Source organism: Lineus longissimus, chromosome 5 (genome assembly GCF_910592395.1).
Source record: "Lineus longissimus chromosome 5, tnLinLong1.2, whole genome shotgun sequence".
Lineage (NCBI taxonomy): Eukaryota > Metazoa > Nemertea > Pilidiophora > Heteronemertea > Lineidae > Lineus > Lineus longissimus.
The window spans coordinates 3,141,508-3,156,448 of record NC_088312.1 but is presented as its reverse complement, the minus strand read 5'-3'; the positions used below and the strand labels follow the sequence as shown (position 1 = coordinate 3,156,448).

Here is a 14,941-nt window from a genome sequence, read left to right as displayed (position 1 = left end):
TGTCTTTCTTTATTTCCAGCAACTCCTTGCTGAGATTGAGCGGAGGAAGATACACACTCATCAAGTCCCCCAGCCACCCACTTCATGTACTATTCACGTGTCCCTGTCGTTCTCTATTTGCAGCAACTCTTAGTTGAGATTGAGCAGAGGAACCGATCTGTGAAAGGCCTCAACAGAATGGCAGAGAAACTGATGGAAGACTACAGCCAAGATGACACAACGAAAATCAAACAAAGCATCGACCAAGTTAACTCCAAATTCACAAATCTTTTGACAAGGTATTTATAATTGATACTATTTCATGTGAAGCGTTGGGGCATCGACATTCTTGAACTCAATGATGACTTCATTTTAAAAGTTCCCTAGCTTTGATATTGCACACAGAATATCCTATTGAGAGGGAAACAAGTTCAAATTACACCGAACTCAGAAAATTGATGCCGCATATTGTCCTCAACCTTGGTCCCCACATCACAGAAGACGAGCATCTTCAGAAGCATTGCCATCTATTGATTTCTATCCTCACTGAGAAACCATCATCTAGCATCTTGCTGTAATGATTTCCTGTGGAATCCGCTGCAACCTCTCTGAGCTTATTTTCTCCCACTTCTCTGCAATCCCACTTTTTTCTGTCCTAACACTGCAGACAAGATGGAACATTGGTAAAGCCTGCAAATGGCTCCTTAGGGGTCTTGGCATAGCCTCACCACTGTGAGGAAGCTGAAACTCCGATGAACACAGTCTTTGTGTAGAGGTGGTCCTCATTCTGAGGCTTGATTTGCATGAGAGGTGGTTGGCCTTGACTTGGAGATGTGGGAGATCCTCAGAGCGGTTGTTGCTGATTCCACATGGTGAACAGATGGATTTGTGTTTGTTGTCTATTCCTTATTAACTCCCTTCTCTTTCAGGGTGTCTTCACGTGGTAAAGCCCTCCAGAATGCCCTTTCTAGTGTGAAGAACTTTGACTTGGGACTCGATCAGTTCTTGCGATGGCTCTCGGAGGTCGAGTTCAGGTTAGCCTCACTGGAGGATGAATCGAGGAAATCAACGCTGGTCGAGAGTGATGAGAAAATTCGGAATGCGATGCGGAAACATAAGGTAGGGTTCTTTTTATCTTTGTGGCACCAGTGGTTATTTGGATGGCATTGAAAAATGCTAACACGTGATATCTGTCGCTTCACCCTGCGACGTAGCTATGATTATTGTTGCTTGAAAGCAGATACCAATTGGTTAAATTGCAGTCACTTGTCATGTTTTATGGGTCTGTTGGAGGTCGCTTAAGCCATGAGAACTATATCAACCCCAGTGGGTTCCAAGAATGAACTTTCAATTCATTCTGAACAAAAACTAACTGGAGGCTGTACTGCTGAGCAGCTTTTGTTATATGGGTAGTTTCCGACAAGATTTATAGATGGCCTGGGTGAAATATTGATCTCTCCACTGCAGCTTTTTCGTTTCTGCAGCAGAGTTTCCTCTGTCCGATCCATACCAGGATAGGGATCAGTTAGAGTAGAACCGCACCACAGAAGGATGCTCTGATGTCATCATTGTTTGTGTAAACTTTGTCAATCCAGTTGAAACTTCCTGTGATAGATCAGCTGTATCGCCTAGGCAAATGAATCTTCCATGATAGCAGCTTCATCCAGCTGAGCACTGCATTCCTCTGTGAGTTACAGCAGGAGGAAGAAAACGATAAATGATCATAGAAGCATAGAATCATACATTCCTATGGAATGATGGAGATCTAGGTGTGAATGTATAGATTTTTGTATTGTTGTTTAATGATGAACTCAGTTGTGTTCTTGGTTGGCCAGCTTCCACGTTAAGGGAATTCCGCTGGATCAACAGACACATTAACCTTGATCACCCTTCCTCAGATCTTGACAGTTCATCCATATTGTTCAGGAAATTTCTCTACCTTAAGGTGTGAAGATATTTTTCCAATTATGAGTAAAATGAATCTCGTTTATCTTAATTAATTAACTAAAATTGCATCCAAGTGAGCTAATCAATCAAACCGTATGCAATAAAAGCGTCATCTAATCAAAAAAAACTTCAACAAATCTTTCTAATTAGCTGAATAATCAATCTATTTTCTCTTAGTGAACTATATTTGGTTCTATTGAATAATTTGCGGTGATTTAGAGAGCTGGACCTGACTCATGATGCTTCCTGCATGAGGTCTACTCTTAACTCTGGCATTTCAAAATGGCCCGACCATTCTAATTGTGGTTGTCAGATAAGTAAAAGGATTGTGCCAAGAATCTCATTGCATTAGCATCTGTAACAGGATGGACACTAAGAGTACCATGAGCCTGTTAGAAAAGTTGACAGTTCTCAATTTAATCTTGAAGTTTCTTGTATTGAATAAATCTTCTGACGTTGTTGCTCAAACTGAAGAAACGGATTTGTAGTGAATTTTGGAGGCTTGAAGTGGAAAGAAGCTGCATCATGTCACAAGTTGTGGTTGTACAAATGCTAGACCAAAGCAGTCACTGTCATATGTCGTAGTATCTTTTGAATTCCTTTGAACAGATGGCCTTGTAAGTCCTTTCCTCATTACGTATTAATCCAAGGGTGATGAGGAAATGGCAGTGGGAATTATCTCAACATGGAGCATTAGATTGGGAGTACAGGGGTTAAATAGTTGTTTTGTTTCTCCCTGGTCTTTTGTTTCAGTCTTCTATTTTGAAATGGATATCGATATGTCACGACTTGAGAAAATAGATCTTCCTTGGCATTTGATATATGACTTTGGGGAAACATGACCTTTGGTAAGAAACAAGAAAGAAGATGCCTGAGTTTTGAGGAGTGCCTAGTTCTTACCAAAGAATAAATCAACTCGGCGTCTTGTTTTACATTGTTGCTTTATTTTTAGTTATTGTCTTTCCCAGTTGCATTTTCATGCCAGGTTATATTTACCAGCAAACACAGCCTATAGAAAGAAGAAACAACTACTAAGTACTATAAAAAGTCAATACATTTATTTCAAATATGTCTCGAGGGAATTGAACCCTTCAAACTTTCAAAGAAAGAAAAGAAGGGAAAACATCAGATGTTAAAAGGGTTACTGACTTTTACTTAGAATGCTTAATGTTTAAGGAAACCTGTGGAAGTTGCACCAGACAGATCATAATATCTATGACATCCAAGCATAAAGCAAGAATATCATTACATTTTCCTGGTCATTTATATTCACATCAAGTTTGGACCAAATCCCTGCGACTTCTGTAAATGTGATTACTGGTCAGAACACTCCATTGGATTTCCTTCAGTGATTCTTAGATTAATTTACTAGATAATAAGTCATCTTGGAGACATGGATGAGACATTCTGTGCGATCCCTGGCCCAGCATGATTGAGCTCTTGGAAGAGGCCTCCTCCATACAAACTAGGGCGACCAATGCATTAATTTTCAGTGAATGTTGCTCGGTTGCAGTGCCAAGTAAAGAAAAAAGTTCCCAAATTTTTCATCTTTATCACCAAGAATATATAAAGACTTGTCTTTATCGATTCTTGGTATAACACGATATCTTGTTGCTATGGCGGGGATTGTGTAGGAAATGAAGAAGAAAAACAATGACGATCCCTTAGTTTGTAACATATCCAATAGAATCTGCGGTGCTATATTAGCTAGGATTGGTGAAGCAGGCAAACGATTACGACAAGAGAATACCCTAAATCTATGAGCATGACAGGCATGCTCATCTCGTGATTCAAGTTATATGCTTCGGTAAGGAAGAAAGAAAGATCAAAGTCGTTTGAAAACCATGAAGAGAAACGGAACTTATTGGAATTAAGTCAAGCTTCACATGTCATATTGAAGCCATACCATTTTTGTTGTATAAGCTACATATACACTATCGTTACAGTTTCTTTAAAGAAAAATTCTCCAATTGAAAAATAGAAATGTAAAAAACTAAAAAAGGGGTGGGTTATCTTTTGCTCTGAGGTAGTTATGATACTGAAAAACCCTGGATAATCTTGGCCAACGAAATTCTCCAGAAAAACAATACACTGCAAAAAAATCTTAGTGAAATGGGATCACCAGCTCCTGTAATCAATACCATCGCTGTATAAGAATGTAGCCAGGCTACATACAACCATCTAATTTGATAACAAGGACCGTTTCCATAGCAATCAATTATAGGTTTTCAAAGAATTTGCTACTTTTCAGACTGTTTAGGAGAAGATTAAAGGGTAGATTGTGCCGCGTTGATGAGTTAGTGGTGATCTGGACCCTGAGGACTTGACATGAAGCGGTAGTGCCGAAGCTTTCATGTCAGACACTCTGAATTACGTTGATAAGTTGTAGTGATTGTAGGCAAGTGGATTGGTTGAAAAAAGCTCTTCAGAGATCAGATTACCCTTGGCCTTGGTATGTCTGATGGACAATCATGGCTACAAGTTATCTGAAAGAGAAGTGAAAATCTAGTTGATTTTGAAGCCAGCCAATGGAATTGGTCAAAATACACTCTTGAAGGATCTAACATCCTTCTGACATCTAATTGGGAGGACAAATTTTAGCCATCATTCAAGGACTTGAAAGAAAGCCAAACCTGCCACAAGGCAACAGGGTTACACGTCATTCAAGAAATATCTGACATCTTATTGGGATGACAAACTTTAACCATCGTTAAAGAAGTCTAAAGGGAGGCGAAAGTAGTTTGAGGATGACTAATTGATTTGGTAATTTAGTCTTCTGCCTGATGAATCAAAAGGTTTTCTCTGGTGGACTACCAACTGCTGATTTCCAATTAGCATCAACAATTAGTGGGCGCATCCAGTTAGAATGCTGAACTCAACAAGTATTGCTAAGCCTTCTTGCTATGACATCAACTGTGATAGGCTTTTCATGTAGTCACACGAACACTATCAATGTTAACATGATCGAATCTTTGGCATGGTCAAGTCACGATGGCTCATTTGTTCATTCGGGTGTTGTCGAATTGCTGTGTTCTTCCTGTGGCGAACATGGTCAATTTGACACATTACATGTAGGTATGGAACCGTAGCGATTGTCTTGACACGCCAGGTAATGGACAAAGTGGAGAAGCTGGAAAGTTAATGGAGGTCGTTCCAAAGGAAGTTGTCTATGGTGAATGCATGATGTCGTGACCAGGTTTTGTCATCGTTGGTGACATGTCCTGTGTCTAGCATCCTGAGCTACATCAGAATAACTTGTGTCAGTGAGTTCCTCCTATTACATGAATCTTTTCTGAAAGGTAAAAGGAGACAATCCCATTATCTTGAAAGTGAATGGAGGGGAAGAAGCTTGTCATGTAATGGTTGTCAGATATTTCATTTCCATCTGGCCTTTACAAGGATCTCGGAGCCAGCAGACAGACCCCACTGCTAGGAAAAGTGGTCCATTTCATATTTAGGGACATAGAATGCTGATCCAATTGTCTTTGAAAGGGAAGTTATATGCCTTGTACAAATTGAGGGAATATCTACCAAAGGGTGGAACAACTATATATCAGAACAGCCAATAGAAAATCAATGAGTGACAATAGACATGGATATCTGTCTATATATTAGGTTCAACTCATCTAAGGCAGAGATATGTGAGTGTCATCAACTGTGCCACAGACACCTCCCCGGCAGCAATGTAACACAAACTTAATTAACGGGGGACTGACCGAGCTAGGGCGAGTGGGTAGGATTGCCAATATCATTAATTAGTCCTTCACCGAGTTTCCGATCAACTCTATCAGATTTTCATAATCATGTTCCCAGAGGTGGGCAAGATAAAGCACTTTCGTGATACCCAGTGATGTAGTTGTTTTGTTTTGACTTGCAAAGAGAGCAGACAAATTTATTCGAGGAGATTTCCTCCCAAATGTGGAGTTGTCGTGCAATTTGTATGACCTTCGTACCTAAGTGATGACTTCGCTGTGGCTCTGAAACCAAATTCTGAATAAAATATCATATCATACATCTTCTCTAATCTGGGATGAGCGACTGCCAAATGTTTTGGTGAGTACAGCTGCTTTCTTGAGCAATGCTGTGTTTCCTTCCAAACTTGCTGGTCCATCCCTCGATTTCCCTGCAAAGCTTGATGTGATGGAGGTTTTGGAACAGATAATGACCCTACAACCTATCCACCACATCAAAGGATGTTTGCAAAACGTTTCCAGCAGTGTCTTAAAGTTTTTTTGGTTTCAAATATGGAACGAAATGATGCTGCAACAAAAAAATCAACTCAAAATAGCAATCCAATCATGCAAGTCTGTTCTTTATTTTTTGATCAGTTCAAATCTTTGTGAAGTAGATTCTTTAGCAGGTCTACTATTGGGTTACCATTCTGTCTCTACTTTGAAGTGCACTTAAAGAAATATAGATTCCCGTGGTCTGTTGCTTTGATGTTTGTAAATTTCTGGGTTCAGCAATTTTCTGGGTAAATCTCATTGAAGTCTACTGGCAATTCTATGGGAGTTCCCGACAAGACCAATACTTCAAAATGCATTTCTCAATCAGTGGTCACCATGGCCAATATTTGTATCTTTGGTGTACTCTCTGGAGTTTTACGGATTCTCCTTCATGCAGATGCTACTACATGAAGTCAAGCATGTCGAAGGATTGAAAATTTGGTTTCAAAGGATTGGAATTTGGTTTCAGAGCCACAGCGAAGTCATCACTTAGGTGCGAAGGTCATACAAATTGCACGACAACTCCACGTTTGGGAGGAAATCTCCTCGAAGTCCAATTTCCAATTTCGTTGGTTTCAGGAAACACAGAGAGAATCATAACACTTCATGGTCTGCACGCTGCGTCACTGTATTAATAATCAGATAGACAGTGGAGTTTTGCTACCAACAGGTTTGCACCACTTGTCGTCCATCACTCCTCATTAATCACTCATCTTCCATTCTGTGGAGACAAGTGATCCTATTTCTCCCTCCATCTCATCACCAGCTCACTGGAAGAATGCAATAATCTACTATTGTCCATTCCAACCTAACTAAGCTGGGTTGTAACCTTTATGTTCATGAGGCTATGCATGTGTAAGGATCTAAAGATATTGGTGAAATGATTCTTTGCCTGAGGGAAGTCTTGCCTGGTCCCAAATCCTGGACCAAACCCCAGACGTACATGGAGTTCAATATGTTATATGTAAATACAAATAGCTAGAACCTTCATTGTGTGCGTGTATCCCTGATATGCCATTACAAGATGCTGGAGGATTATAGTAATAGGACATCTATACGAGCCAGCCGTAAGCACCATTGACTTATTCTTGAGCCTGGCATTGGTTTTCGCCCAAGGTCAAGGAATGCTTCTCTTCGCTTGTGACAGTAACTCTTTCAGGTAACTTGACATGTGTGGCCAGTGGGTAGACCCTGTAATTCTCCACACTGGAGACCTTCATTTCCCTGGACCTGGCATTCGTTTTGCCCAAGTCGAGGAATTCTTGTGGCTTGACAGGAACATTTTCATGTCACTTGGGCAAGGTCGATACCCTTGACATATTTTGCACTCGTTCTGACATGTGTGGAGCATTGGTTTCACAGTTCTCATGAAATGATAATGCTAAGTTGGAGACATGGTGTATATCAAATAATAATAAATTCTCTTGGGGATACATCCCGATACCAAATCAACATTACATGAGCCCATTAAATTTAATATTTTAGTTGTCTAGACATAGATATTGTATGTTTGCATGGAGTTGTTATGACATTGAGTGATTGCACTTATTGTTACTGGTGTTGTATGCCTACCATTTTGTTCAATACTGCATTTCACGATGTTGAACATTTTTTTCTGCTGTTAGAGATATCTCGATAATGTATGTAGGAGTTTCAAGTATCCCAACCTAGGTTGTTCATGTAGCTGACAGCTGGGGAAAAGTTCGGTTCGTCCTGCAGCCACAGCATGTTAAAGAATACTGTTCAGTCAACAACTATTACTCATGCTGTGTGTGAAAGCAACTGCAACTGGCCGCTAGGCAAAAACCCTGATACTTCTACTGCAGTACTAGGACAATTGGGACAATATATCATTTCCTTTCACACAATTGGCTCTGTTAGATAGTGGGGTGAACAATAGTGGACAGTCCCAAAATGCTCCGCCTTTGTGTAGGCAATTCTGTTGCTTTTGTGACTTCTAAATTGGCTTGGTTGTTGCTCTTGAATGGCCTTGCTACTTTTATGAGACATATTCAGGCTTTTTTATAGCGCTCTTAAGATTTTAAAGAATATGCAGTTTAGGAAATTTGATATTTAGTTCTAAGTTCAAGTACGTTATTAGCCATGCTTCGAGTAACAACTTGAAAATGAGTGCAATTTCATATCAATATCGAAAGGTTTTCTTCTAGCAGACTGAGCATCATTTCAACATCAGGAGATTCTCCACAGACAAATGTTTACTTCCCACAAATGAATCCAAGTCTCTTGGAAGTTCTATTTAGAGATGGACAAACGAGTTGATTGGCAAACGTATAAGTTTACCAATTCAAAACGATTTACTTGGGAGTCCAATATGGCATGTTTAATTGAATGTTAGAGGAAATGAGCTCTATATGAAACTTGATGCCTGAGATGGCAGATTTCTGCCTCATCTTAAATTGAAGGAGTATTTAGGATGAATTGTTGGAAATATTTGATGGCGTTTGTTGGATTGTTTTGTTTGGGCTCAATGGAGGCTGTTTAGATGACGACATCTCACCAATAGATGCTATAGTTGACTCAAATACATCTACCCTGATAAAAGTCTGTTTATACACCTTTCCAGAAATGGGGCGCTGAGTGTCCGAAATAGTGATGTCATAAGGGGAAACTAGGCCTTATGGTGGAGGGACAAAGGAGATAGTCATTGTTGACCAACACACTTGAACGCCTTTAATGACCGACAAGGGGGAAAAAGTTAGTTCCAGTGCAAGCCACCAATTTCGGGAAGCATGAATACTCAAACACACTTTCAATTTGTCTCAGACAATACTTGTTGCTTGCATTCTCGACCTACCAAATCAGTCTTGCATGCAGTACCTATACTTGAGGATAGATCTTCACAGAAATGTGACAATGATAATGAAGTTGTACGATTATATCTTCAGGAATATAATTAATTGACAACATAGATGTCACATCTAATAACTTAACACCACATCAAAGTATAACTCAAATTCAACTACACAATTTCACCTTTCACCAACTAATAGTTTCTGGCATGTGACAGATTTGATCAGATCATCAGCAGTCGAGGTCATTTGCAATTTAATGGGAAATCGTACCCAAGAATAGCATACAGTTAGAAGCTTGGTGACTTCTATTTCCGTTTTTGTTCACAGAATCAATATAAAGTTCCCACTGTATACAGTCAACCCTCACTGAAAATATGTGTCAGTTTCTTTGTGATGCCTTAACTCTGGTTAATATCACTGCAATTCAAGATTGCAAATAACATCACCCTCATGATAAAACTCTTTAAAAAATCATCTTGACCACTCAACTCTCATTCGACACATATCTCATAACTCTCCTGTGGTCAGCCATTAAAGAGATGATTTGTTGTCTGTCTGTTCATGTTATGCCTAACTTCCAATAAGTGAAAAAGTAATTGACTCCTAAATAGCCCCACTTGATGTAACCATTCCCTCATCAGTGTCGGAATAAGTGTTGATATAACAGAATGTTTATGGTAATTTCAGGCTGTGTCTCTGAATACCAACAAGCATTTTACCACCTATCCCGGTGTGATGATCTAGACCAACTGAGCCAGGTTTTTACCGTTCCAATCCTAATGCATTGTAACAAATTACCAAGTTTATTTCATTCTTTGCATTAAATGTTGCCTGGGGGGCACTTATTTGAATTGTGCAGGCACGAGACAGGTGTTGCCTGGAATAGATTACCTGGGGGTCCCACTTATTTGAAGTGTGCTGGTACGAGGCAGGTCAGGTGTTGCCTGGAATAGATTGCCTGGGGGTCCCACTTATTTGAAGTGTGCTGGTACGAGACAGGTCAGGTGTTGCCTGGAATAGATTGCCTGGGGGTCCCACTTATTTGAAGTGTGCTGGTACGAGACAGGTCAGGTGTTGCCTGGAATAGATTGCCTGGGGGTCCCACTTATTTGAAGTGTGCTGGTACGAGACAGGTCAGGTGTTGCCTGGAATAGATTGCCTGGGGGTCACTTATTTGAAGTGTGCTGGTACGAGACAGGTCAGGTGTTGCCTGGAATAGATTGCCTGGGGGTCCCACTTATTTGAAGTGTGCTTTTACGAGACAGGTCAGGTGTTGCCTGGAATAGATTGCCTGGGGGTCCCACTTATTTGAAGTGTGCAGGAACGAGATAGGTCAGGTGTGTATTGTATGCGCCGGTCACCGATCCAAAGGTTGACCGTGCTCAACGTTGCTTAACTTCCACTCTGGGGCCAACGCACCAACCACTGGTCCATAAAGGAATTCCCTCATGGCAGGCGGGTTAAGCCATGTCATATACCTGGGGGTACTATACAAGGTGTTGCCTGGAATAGATTGCCTGGGGGTCACTTATTTGAAGTGTGCTGGTACGAGACAGGTCAGGTGTTGCCTGACCATTGCCATTGATGTTAAGATTTGAAAGAGACCGCAGCAGTTAATGTTTTACATTTGAGTAGTTAGAGAAAAGTGAAAAAAGATTGTTCACCTGATCATCATCCATGTATCATTTCCAACTTTGGAAAATTGATGAGAATTCCAGTGACAAGCGACTAGGGAGGTAGTTGTCTTGTATGTCATCAGTTTGAAATGGGTCTTATCTCTCCATGCAGGCGTCATTTGTGCAGGATTGGGCAATTTACAGAGTTGTTAAAGTTTTGATCACGTCATTGATTTGATGGTGTTTTGTCATCTGATTTGATCATTTGTTATAGATTATCATTAGCATGAGTGTGTGATTAGGAGGGGGGTATTTGCTGTAAATTTAAAGGTTCTGTTGCATCTGCTTCTAAACATCTTAGGAAAAAAGTGTGGCGGCAGCCTCCCGGTGCTGGGCTTTGTCTACCAGTAGATCTAGTTGTGCACAAATGTCAGTCAAAGCAAAGCAACTTACTTCTGACCATCACCGTGTAACCAAACCACAATGCCCTACTGAACCCTCATCAATTCTTGGCATTCCTAGACATTTTGCCTGAGGTCTTTCTGACCCATGATTTTCTGTTGGAATTTCATATGAACTCAGTCAGTTATGTATCAAATCAATCCCGAGCTCAAATAGATATGACGTTATAACAATTGCTTCCAACTGTCTCAACATGTCGGAAGTATTGATAAATGCTCCTCAAGTGATCATTGGCCTTTAAACGATTGATATCATTACGTTAATTGCCTATAATCAATCACATTGGATATCTTCAGATAACAATGAGATACTTAGAATCGTAGTGATGATATGTTGAAGATACACGCTGGAGCATGGCCTTCTGTATCAAATCATTGGTTTGTACCTGCACTCTGCAAGCCTGCCAATTATATATTGATTACCCGATTATCTATTGTATCTATCGATTAACTGATATATCTGTATCTGATTCTGATTCATACAATGTTCGATTGGCCATTTTTTTATGTTTGTTTAGTATGCCATTCTTTAAACTGTTAAGTGGGGACTCTTTCTTAAAGGTGAAAATACACTTTCACAATTTCCCATTTGAAGAGTTGTTGACAGAATTTGATAAACCTATACTCATGAAATATAGAGCTGCAGAATACGGGACCTACAGTACTTTCTGGCATGAGATTTATACACAGGTTTGATATATTGTATTCTTTCCAGACCTTCAACATTCTTACACATAGTTTGATGTATCTCAAAGACGGAACCTTAATTACTTGCAACTAATTGCAGTAATTAAATGAAATTTATTATAGTAATTAGTAGCCTAGGTCCTACTCCTAGATATTTGTTGCGAATTCTTGAATTGTCATTAGGGTCATTCAGTTCTTAGAAAACTGTTAAAGGAGACTTTTGCACGTCAGAGATTTGACAAAAAAATGGAAGCTCATGAAGATACCGCAGATTTGAAATATGTTCGCCATTATCATTTTGAAAAAGTATCTCCCAGTAGCATACATGTAATCAATTTTAATGGCATTTATCATAGATCTTGATGAGTGGTGGTTAAATGTGCATGTTGAAATGGAGCTTTTGATTCAGTTGAATCTAACAATGTCTCCTGCAGCGCTTGATAATACCATTGATTTAAAGGTCACTTAAGAACAAGTGTTTTCTGTTGTATAGCCCACGCAATCTGCTGTTGTTCGGCGCCTTGCGTATTCAAGTAAATCGCGTCAAGAGCAGTAATGATTAGCGGATCACGACATAGCAGTCGTGATTACGGTATCGGATGTACCTGATCTAGCGTGTGAATAGCATTGATTCTCGATGAGGGATAGGTTAATATCTAACGTGGTGTCTGTTCGATTAAAATCTCGCCGAAAGCCAATATGGAGCAAGAAATGGCCATCTCATTATTAGTAAACCATTAGCCTGATCATGATATCCTTCGTTGTGTCCATTTCCAATTTAGTGACACTTGTTACGCTTGCTATGTGTACTTGTCAATTTTGCCGAGTATTTACTCACTAGCATATTGGATACTATAGCGATATATACTGGTATAGAGGTAGCATAGTCTCTCGGTGGTATATTGGATTGTGCATGTTGTTCAGTTCTGGCTACACTGCCTGGATCATTATAGTCGAGGTTCCAGCACTCGGCGATGTTACGCTCACATCATGTGGGAAATTATGGGAGTGCTAATAGGTTGATTTGACTCTGTTCTCTGGCTGTGAAGAAACAATGCCGGGCAGTCACAGGCAGATGGCAGGCAGGGACCAGATGGATCCTAATTTGAGGTCGTCCATCCAAGGAGCAGCTACACCAACAAGGTCCTCAAAACCAGCAGGGCAAATTGTAACCAGGTCCTCCAATGAAGAGATCACCATGCCAGAAAGGTCCTCAAATCAGCCAGGACAGATTATAACCAGGTCCTCTAATCATAGGACTACCACGCCAACAATGTCCTCAAAACCAGCAGGGCAGATTGTATCGAAGTCCTCTCATCAAGGCAATATCTCACCAGCAAGGACCTCAAGTCAGGCTGGACAGACTCCAACCAGGTCCTCTAATCAAGGTACTACCACACCAACGAGGTCCTCAAACCAGGCAGTAACAACTCCAACAAGATCCTCTAAACAAGGACCTCCAACTGCAAGAAGACCAACAACACCTGGTAGGACGTCAATTCAAAAAAGAACGATGCCTGTTGCAGCACCTCTTTCATCCCAGAGGGGTCCAGATTCACCTGAGCGGATCCTTCCTCAGAGACCTACCACTGCACCCAAACCACGCATCTTGCCAACTCCTGGGGTGTACCAAGACGCCACAACCACCAGCTCACACATGCCAAGGACTATTGATGCCCATTCAAGGGGTGTTCAGAGGCAAAGAAGTTTACCCGATATCACTGGGAGAACTGCGATACACAGGGATGCTACGGATGCTAATAGGGCTTACCAATCGCAGAGAGAGACCAGGAGCGGGTCTGTTGATAGGAATAGGGACACAAATACAGGTGTTCAGTTGCCGAGGAATTCAAGGGGTACAACAGTGTCAAGCATTCAGGCATCGAAGGAGGCAATTTATGAGAACACCAAAAATATTGATTTTAACAATAGGAGTGCCCCATTTCAAAGGAGTACCTCATTGACGAGTACTGGGAAGACTAGTACTCAACTACAAAAGGAAGACGGAGATGCTTCAATTTATGAAACAATTTATGATAATCGGAGCCTACCAATACAGAAGGGTACCAGGGATACGGCTACAAGAGATGCGGGTAGTTACCACAACAGGAGCTTAGAGATGCAAAGTTATTCAAGGGACATGCCAGTGTCAAATGTTGGTAGTCAATGGCAAAGAGATGTCACTGACAACAGGCCTAGGAGTGCCAATGACAACAGACCGAGGCCGAGGAGTGTTGAGGTACAGGGGGATACAAGGGAAATCCCATTGTATGCTAATATCAATTTTCAGAAGGATGTTAGGGACTCGGTGTCAAATATCACCAGTTCTCAGTCATTTGCTGGTGTTTCAAGTAATCCAAGTTCAAGGTCATTGAGGACTGTTGGCGATGCTGGAAATTCGGATAAGCGGAGTTCACAGAAAAGGGATATAAGGGATCAGTGTGTCACATCAGATGCTGGGGGTAAATGGAAGTCAAAGGATCCAAGGGACTACTCTGTGGTGAATATTGGGAGTATAAAATTACAGATGGACTCCAAGGACATAGCTTTGTCTGATACTAGGAGTATTCAAAACCAGGGAAATGTCACCAGCACAGCTACTACTTGGATTAAGGATCAGAGATCAGCCGAGTCTGATTATCAACTGCTGTCAAATGCAACCACATTGGCTGATGTGAACAATCCGGTTATTAACCAGAACTTGGCTATGCCCTTTGGCTGGTCGGAACAAGTCATAAAGGTAGAGTGAGTTATAAATTTCTCCTTGATGCAGATACTTTCCCATGCGTTGTTTGTTTTTGCATACTTCAATTCTCAGATATTCTAGATATCAGTACTGCTTGAAGTTGAACTTTTTATAAGTTTTTCAGTGAAATATTAACAGACCCCAGAAGGTTTTTGAGAGTCATTTTACTTAGAGACCTCGACAAAGTGCAAAAAATTACAATTATGATCATATTTCACTGATTAGAATTTGCTGTGCTTTTTATGAAATAAGTTGTGTTGTGGGCAATTATGTTATTATAAGCAATTAGTATTTGAAATGAAGAATTGACATTGTCGCCATGACCCTATTTTCTTCTGTGCATGGAAGTGGACAAAAACCAAGAAGGATAGCACAGTTTTCTTGACATCAGCTTTATTTCTGCAACATTGAACGAGATAGATGATCGTGAGATACCCTGAGAGAATTGGCAGCAATTCAGACAAAA

General features: G+C 40.6%; 1 protein-coding gene across 12 annotated transcripts in view; it reads left to right on the top strand.

Moving 5' to 3' along the window:
* LOC135487999 (dystrophin-like) overlaps nucleotides 1-14,941 on the top strand; it is a 224,721-nt gene that overhangs the window by 144,064 nt on the left and 65,716 nt on the right. For all 12 annotated transcript variants that reach the window (XM_064772341.1, XM_064772343.1, XM_064772342.1 and 9 more), the window contains 2 exons: nucleotides 124-278; nucleotides 909-1,098. In XM_064772341.1, coding sequence (XP_064628411.1) covers nucleotides 124-278; nucleotides 909-1,098 — 345 coding nt within the window. The remainder of the gene's footprint in view (nucleotides 1-123; nucleotides 279-908; nucleotides 1,099-14,941) is intronic.